Source organism: Melanaphis sacchari, unplaced genomic scaffold, assembly GCF_002803265.2.
Source record: "Melanaphis sacchari strain LSU unplaced genomic scaffold, SCAv2.0 Contig0_pilon_pilon, whole genome shotgun sequence".
NCBI classification, from domain to species: domain Eukaryota; kingdom Metazoa; phylum Arthropoda; class Insecta; order Hemiptera; family Aphididae; genus Melanaphis; species Melanaphis sacchari.
Genome location: NW_020270366.1, coordinates 13,068,836 through 13,077,068, shown reverse-complemented (window position 1 = coordinate 13,077,068; position 8,233 = coordinate 13,068,836). Strand labels below are relative to the sequence as shown.

At 30.0% G+C, this 8,233-nt stretch overlaps 1 protein-coding gene across 2 annotated transcripts; it reads right to left on the bottom strand.

Annotated features, from left to right (window-relative positions):
- Window positions 1–594: 594 nt before the first annotated feature.
- LOC112596188 (protein HID1) lies at window positions 595–5,560 on the bottom strand. 2 transcript variants are annotated; one of them, XM_025341681.1, is made up of 15 exons: window positions 5,254–5,560; window positions 4,977–5,190; window positions 4,729–4,874; window positions 4,617–4,670; window positions 4,203–4,371; window positions 3,620–3,828; window positions 3,360–3,563; window positions 3,201–3,291; window positions 2,897–3,127; window positions 2,672–2,836; window positions 2,374–2,613; window positions 1,850–1,998; window positions 1,411–1,535; window positions 1,108–1,266; window positions 595–1,014 (listed from the first exon to the last, which is right to left on the bottom strand). In XM_025341681.1, exons 1-15 carry the CDS (start codon window positions 5,317–5,319, stop codon window positions 951–953), a joined length of 2,286 nt encoding a protein of 761 aa, XP_025197466.1. In that variant the 5' UTR covers window positions 5,320–5,560; the 3' UTR covers window positions 595–950. The 2 variants fall into 2 exon arrangements, with proteins under 2 accessions (XP_025197466.1, XP_025197471.1); XM_025341686.1 differs by lacking the exons at window positions 595–1,014; window positions 1,850–1,998 and having other exon boundaries at window positions 1,158–1,266.
- Window positions 5,561–8,233: the final 2,673 nt, after the last annotated feature.

Genomic DNA, 8,233 nt, shown 5'->3' with positions numbered 1-8,233 from the left:
TCCATTCATACTTGCTTAGATTTTTAACATACTATGGTTTGTTAATATTAATTTTCAACTTAGACAAAGACAATAGAGATTGAAATAAAATATACACTATCAATTATTCATATATATTATGTATAAATATATTTTATTTTATCAGAAATAAGTTAATAAAATACTGTTAATCTCAAAATAGTTTTTTGTATACTTTTAATAAATATGAATATTTAAAAATAACAAATTATAAATACAATTTGTGAAACAAAAATGCATCTTAAAGCGATATTATGCCAGTTTTCATTATCATTTATTTGTACTAAGTATGTAATATGATACTATACGCATTAAGATTAAACCTGAATATGATTTTGCATTACATCAGTTGCCAAAAAAAATTAAAGATTAAATTTTAATATATTATAACTTATAAGTAAAATCATGATTTAAATTTGAATTTTATTCATAGAAGCATTATTGATGTTCTAAATATATAATAGTACACAACAGGTTATAAATTTTAGAATATTTATTAAAAGTTTATACTTGTAAATTATAATGTGTTGAGGTTTTCTATATGAAATAATAACGTTCAGTGATATTAAAAATAATTTAAGCTGATATACTTTTTTATTATAATAATATTATTTTTAAGGTTAAGTTTCTAGAAGTTTTTATTCTAGTATATGACAAGAATATATAAATCCACCATACAGTGCATTAATATAGTCTAGAATCTTTAATTGGGCTGCATATTAAACATAAAACACATGACAGAAATGCATTTTATCAATGGACATAGTTCACTTTAAGATGCTCATATTCAATAACACCAAAGAACTCAATAAAATCCAAAAACAAAAAAAGTTCACACATAAAAAAAAAAAACATTTGCATAACACATTAAAGAATTGTTCTTATGAAAATTGTCTTCTCCAAAATTAAAACAAACAGACATTGAAAGAATCTTACATGCGTTGTATTTCAAAAAGTTTCACTTCTGTATCATACCAAATAGGAGGATCGATGTTTCTAAAAAAAAAAAAAAACCATATTAATTTAATAAATATTGAACATATATAAACATTGAACCTGAAATTTATCTGACAATCATTATTATTCTACCTGAGAAATATAACAGCCCACATATAAGTACGAAACCAAGCAGTTGTTCCTGGATTAGACTGATACTTTCTTATGAGTATTGGATGAGGGACTGGTAACAGTCCTACTAACGTGCCATGTTGCAAGAACTTTAGAATTTCACTTTCATCCGTCAAACCTCTAAAAATAATATTTATAATATGTTCATTATTCAGTATTAACAATAACTAACCTCTACAGCGGTTAATATGAAATTTAAATATGTCATGGGAAATAAATGATTATGAATTGTAACAAAAATCAACTATATATAAATCATTATACTTGTCTATGCATATTTTTTCTACTTGGGGCACTAGCACTTGCAGTAATCGCATAATTGTTTGCAAAGGCAATTTTTCCTTCCAAGATCGTACCCATTCTGTGGTTGGAGCCCATTCTGCATCGTTCTAGACATACGCACACACAGTTAAAAGTTAATATACATAAGTATACAATGGTTTTAATGGTTTTTAATTATTATAATGGGCTATATGGTAAAGAAAGATTAAAGAAGAAAAAATTTACTATATTAAATTGTATTCCTTATTATCTAAATACTTCACAATACCCACATAACACAAGAATATTAGTTAATTATTTTATTAATGATTTACATAACTTTATCAAACAGCAACATATACGGAAAAAAACTGTTCTATTTATATTTCAAGTTCTAAATTATACTAAAATAAATATGTATATTATGTAAAAAGTTAAAAACCTTAGGCGACGATGTTGTTGGAGAGCTATCTCCTTGGTTAGAAGACTGTTTTGTTATTTCCTTTGTCATGCCATTAGACATAACCAGTTCAGCTGGTAAGGTTAAATTTCCCGGATGAGCACTTTCTCGTTCTGTTATTTTCATTACGCCTGACATTCATTACATTACACCCAGTTAGCAAAGGCAGAACAAATGCATGTTATAATTTAGTAGCATCATAAGAAAATAATAAGAGTCCGGCTTTTTATAGGAACACATATTATGATCATATTTTTAAACATACAAAGCACATATATAAGTTAATTTTGCATATTACAAAGCAATATTACTAATTATTACAATTTACACTCACCACTTATTTCAAGTACTATATTTTTAATTCCATACTTAAAGAATTTGAAAAGCATATTAAGTATAAAAGTTTTAGGAGTTTTGATCCAAAGTTTTAAAGTTTTAAACAGCTAAGTCCAGACTCTAGTTATAAAATGGTTACATGGTTAGTTGATTCTAAACAGTCTTCTTACCAGGAGTATCGGGAAGTGTGGCGTTGAGAGTTCCAGGCTCGGCAGGCAATGCAGGAGTAGATCCTTCCATACTAGGTGTTTCAGTAGCAGCTGTTAGACTAACAGAGGTAGTGGCTTGCATATTTCTTTTTGCTTTTTTAGTTAGTGATTTGATAATAGTATTGTAATCAGTTGGCAAGTTTGCTAAACTATGAAAAACTTGTCTCTTGCGAATAATTGTATATACCAAATTTGAATTACCTAATGAAAACAAAACTAGATTAACATATTAACATGATAAGTGGCAATAAGTACTAACCATCAAATTGGTATTGTATAATATTATTGAATATTTCCAATAAGAAAAAAGCAAGGTGATTGGCAGATGGCGAAGAAAACAAAAACCATGGAGTTGTAAATGCATCCACCAAATGTAAAAGTTTTGTACTCGATACCATTGACAAGGTCTTTAAATATGGAGAAACTGTAAACAATAACACAACAATGTATTATGAAATTATTATTAATTCAAAGTTATATTGACCATTCACTAGGATTGTGAGAAGACAGTCGAAAAGTGGTTGCATTCTGTTATGCCCAGTTGTGATTATCTTATGAAACACAATAATAAGAAGATCTGCATGAGTACCACTGAATACTGGTATGTCCATGGGTATTGTTGAAGTATATGGCTTGTTGAGACGTACTCCAAAATTTCTCTCACCACTAAGTAATAACAAAATAAATACTCCTATGTGCATAAGACCAATTCGAGCTGAAAAATAAAATTACTAAAATGTTAAACCAAAATGTAAACATTGAGTAATTTTATATTTTTTTTCACTTACATTGATCTGCTCTGGAATCATTTAAATGGTATAAAATTGGTACTAAAACATCAAGGACATCACTACTTTTGAGTACAAAATATAGAAATTTCTGTATCAAATGAATAAACAATTAATTTTGATCTCTCCACTGTAAATCAAGATAGTTTAAACATTTACTTTATTAAATTCACATATTTTCCAAAAGAATATTAATAACTCTTGGTGGAATTGCACTTTTTTGGTGGAATGTGGAAGATAAGTCTGTCGTAAGGGGTTCATTAACAACCTTGTAAATCCACTCAAAATAAATGAAAAGTCTTCATCTCGATGAACTCTTGATAAATAATTGATAAACAAATTATCTATGGCTGCTTCGTCATTCTACAACACAGTATAATAACAATACAAAATACAATGCATAATATTTTAATATATACCTGTTGGACATCAGAATCCAGAGCGACGATAAGGATTTGTAGACATATATCAACTAAAGGTTCAGTTGTGTCAGCAAATAAAAGATGATTGTACGGAACACCCATGCCTATAGGATCGTAACCGCATACAGTGTTCAAAAGAGATGTAAGCATAGGTAATGCATGGCGATTTTCAGCTGAAGTTACATACTGCACCCATCTATTACCATCTAAATGTAGTTTATGTTAAAAATAAGAACTTAAATCAAAATACTAGATGATGTTTATTAATAAAACATCATACATGCATAACATAGCAAATTCACGATTGGCTTTATTAGTTTTAATATTAGTGAAAAATTGGCTTATTAACAAATATGAGGATAAATTATTGTCTGTATTTTGTTGGAAATGTGTTTTACTGCTAATTTAATTTTCAGGCAAGCAATGAGCATTTTTAAATTGTAATATTTTATTAATTCATAACATCAAAATATTCATTAACACAGCCTATGAAGATCTGAACCTAAATTTGCTATGTTAGTTAAATAAAAAGTAAGATGGAGATAACAAATATGGGTGTAAAATCTTCTTAACATATTACTTTGATTTGGTGAATAAATAGCTTGACTGAAACATGTCAACAATAAACGCAGTAGTTCAGTGCGATTTGATTCAAAAGTTGCATTTTTTACAGGAGACTGTGCAAAACCCACTCCTTTTTCCCAAATATATTCACAACTATCTACTGCATGTAAATCTTCTGCTTTATCCTAGAAGAACATGGCATAAACTGATTACAATCAAAACTGTACATCAATAATTACAAACTTATTTGTTTAAATATATATTTTAAATCAAAAATGTCATAAAATTTAAATATACAAAAGTAAAGTGTATGGTTTATGTTTACTTCAATATTTAATATTATATTTAATTTGATTATTTTAGAGTTAGCTATGAATTTTTTTCATTACTGTGACACAGTTTTAAAATAAAATAAAGAACTGAAACTTACCGGCCCAGTTTTACGATTGGATGCGACTGTGAAATCTGGGCAAAATAATAAATCCTGAAAACAAAATCTATGAACATCTTATAAAACAAAATCTTATTGTTGTAACACATACACATATAGCACTACATAATGAATGTGCTAATGGAATGGGTGGATCACCTTTGCCGGCTGGCAAACTGGACCAGAATATGTTCTCCCAATCTGGTTCCTCAAAGACATAAGGGAGTATTCTTGTCAACAGTCGTGAACAGTTCAAGACTAGTAGATGCAACCAAATAATAATAATAATAATAATAATTAAGTAAATTAACAATAATATTGAAGCCCACAGTCAGGTGATATAAACAAGCAAGAATTTACCTGTATTTTGATCCTGCTGTGTGCGACAGCTGTTCTCCACAGCTCTGACAAACTTCTCGACCGCCTTGTAACATAGTGTGGCTAAGTTTGCTGGTACATCCTCTCTAAGTAGCCGAATTTCAGAAGCTGGAACAAGAGTAAACACGTCCTGCACATTGGTTACGGTCTCTGACCAGAACTGATCCCAAAAGTCATTGTCCTCAGAGCTAATGGTCTGTGTGCAAACATGGATGCGCTGTTAAAAAAGACACATACTCACATTGTGGTTCGCACTTACCTGGGACTTAGAGGTTAGCTGGACAACGGCTTTTCGGAACACCAGTTTGGTGTCAGCGTTACCCATTTCTGGCTATTTAATATTCAGGGGAGGAGGTGGATTCTGGCGTAGGCGGCCCTAGTATCCAGGGACGCAGGTCACAACAGTCCTGTAGACGTTGATATCGCTGTCACTATGTCGAGGGACGTGGGAATAAAAACATTGTGATTGCTGTAATTACAAATTCCAATGATGATAATTATTATTGTTATTACTTATTAGTTATTATTTATTATTCGATTCGGATTCGGTGTCCGTCCTGTTCTGATTTCAGTTATCACTTATCTAGACGATGACGATACAATAATTGATAACGTGGTGTTTGGATGAGGCTTATCAGCAGAAAAGTTTTTATCTGTATTTTGTAGTTTTGTACGTAAATCTATAATAATATCAGCTACAATTCTTTTTCTACTACAAAATTACAAATTAGTAATTCGTGCCAAAGTGGGGGAGTACGGATGTTGTGTTTTTGATTTTGCTGCTTAGACTGTACCCTGAATTCTGAAATGTTTTTCCATATCAATCTCTCCTGTAATTGATATACTTTTAACTTAAAAGTTAAAAATGTTAATGCAAGTTTATGACATCCTTTATTCCTTTATGATGCCCTTATCCTAATACCTTGAGTGGACAGTTTCATTTAACTTTCCTTGTTATATCACTTATAGGCTATAGCCCTACCAAATTACGTTCACTGCCTCCATGGATACAATCAATACCACTTTTAGATTATTTAATATTTATTGTATACAATTTTTACTTGAGCACCTTGGTAGTTGGTTTACAGATGCATCTGTTTTATCCACAACCCAATGGGTAAGGCTACGCTTAATTTCTCTTTAAAGATCTAATAAAATTAGTTGCTGATCTATTTACATATTCATCACCTATGTGTCTTTTCACCGTGAAAATCTGTACTATTCCAGAAACTCTCTCTCCCGTATGTATATTAACTATGTAATTAATATATTTCAAATGCTTCCCCATTGTTTTAAAAATTTGTATTTCTCTACAATCTCTCATAGTCTCATCACTAAGTCTATTATTATTTCTTTTAAATGGGTTCTTAGGCATGTAGTGAACACTGCTAATGAGCACGATAACTCGTTGACTAACTCCACCGACAACCCTTTTTCCACTGGTCCACGGTTACTGTTATTATTCTGATTTAACCCTTCTACACTATTCCCACACCTGACTTAGTTAGATATCTTGGACTTAAATTGGATAAGCGTCTCACTTGGAATAGCCATATAGCCATATCCGTAAAAAAAGACTTGCCTTAAACGCCCGTCTTCGCAGACTACGAACGCTACTCACAAATAACAAACACTCCAGTTTAAAAATTAAAGTTCTCATGTATAAAACATTACTCAAACCTCTATGAACATATGGTCTCCAACTATGGGGTACAGCAAAAGCTTCCAATACTAACAAAATTCAATAATTTCAGAATATTGCTCTTCGGAAAATTACTAATGCTCCATCCTTTGTTTCGAATTACACTATACATAATGACCTGTCGATTAAAACCGTGACAGAAGAAGCTATACGTTTCTAAAAAATCTTTTATGCCTGGCTGCAAACACCAAAGCCCACTCATTAAAAACCTATCCACTCAAACATTACCTGGCAACCCCAGACGTCGATTAAAAAGGAGCTGGTGCCGTGACTTGCTGGGGAACTAATATCAAAAATCAAAAAAAAAAGAAGAAGAAGAATCAGTATTATAAATATAGCTAGTTTCATACAACTTCCAGTCAAGTAGTGGCACTTGTGAGTGGTTTCTTACTCATGTACTCGTGTATTATTGTAACTTGTAACCCTTATCAAATATGCTAATTGTGCATAATTGTACAGATTGTATATATTATTGTGTAAAATAAAAAAAAACCCTTCTACACTGTCATTTGAAACTGGCATCAATATTTTTCTATAAATTTGCTAAATTTTTCTACGGTAATTTTAGAATTAGCTATCACCTGGTCTTTCCATATCATGAAAAATAGAACGTTTTTTAATACTGACACTCAGTTCTAACAAATTGAAATTGGTATCAAGACTTAGTTATTTAGATATAATACCTATGCATATTATATCATATGATGTCATAAAATCTTTAAATATTGAAATTTTTATTTTAAATTAAACTTATACATTTATTTATTTTTATTGAACTTACGCCTAGCGATTAGAGCCATTAGCTGTTATAGGGGTAAGGTTGGTACGGTAGTTGTTCTTACGATTTTTACGGTTGATAGTAAACGTGTGTATGTGTGGCAAGGTTTTTTAACCATTATGAACCCGGATGGTCAGTGGTCACCCATTTGGAAGCTAGTAGCTGTGGCCGTTACTTACTCCCAGTAACATTTCGCGGTAGCAGCTAACGCGCCATGCCAAGCCACTTATACATTTATGGTACAAATGTAGTACTAGAGTGTTACACCTCATAATATTATGTAAGAAGAACAAATAAAATTTGAAATATTCATAACGACTTTAAAAATAAAATTAAAAGTTAGAACTTATAATAAGAATATGGAAAAGATTTAAGTCCAGTCATATATTAATTTATTTTATTTTATGTAAAATAATAAAACTTAGTATTTAAATGTATTAATTTGAAGAATCAATGATACCAATTAAAATATTTAATGAAAATAAATATTACTATATAGTTATTTTACTTTACTTACACACAATTACTTGACATTTAGATGTATTTTTGAAAAATACAACATATTTATTATGTGCTATCAATTGTGTTAAATAAATTACTAATGTCTAATAAAATTTTTACAAAAAATTCAAAAATATTAAATTATAGACATGAATAATAATTTGATAATAGAGTATTATTTTTATTTCTGTTCCCCTTCAACTATTTAAACCCAAATAATAGTTCATTATTTGATTATTATTTATAGAATATTTTGTT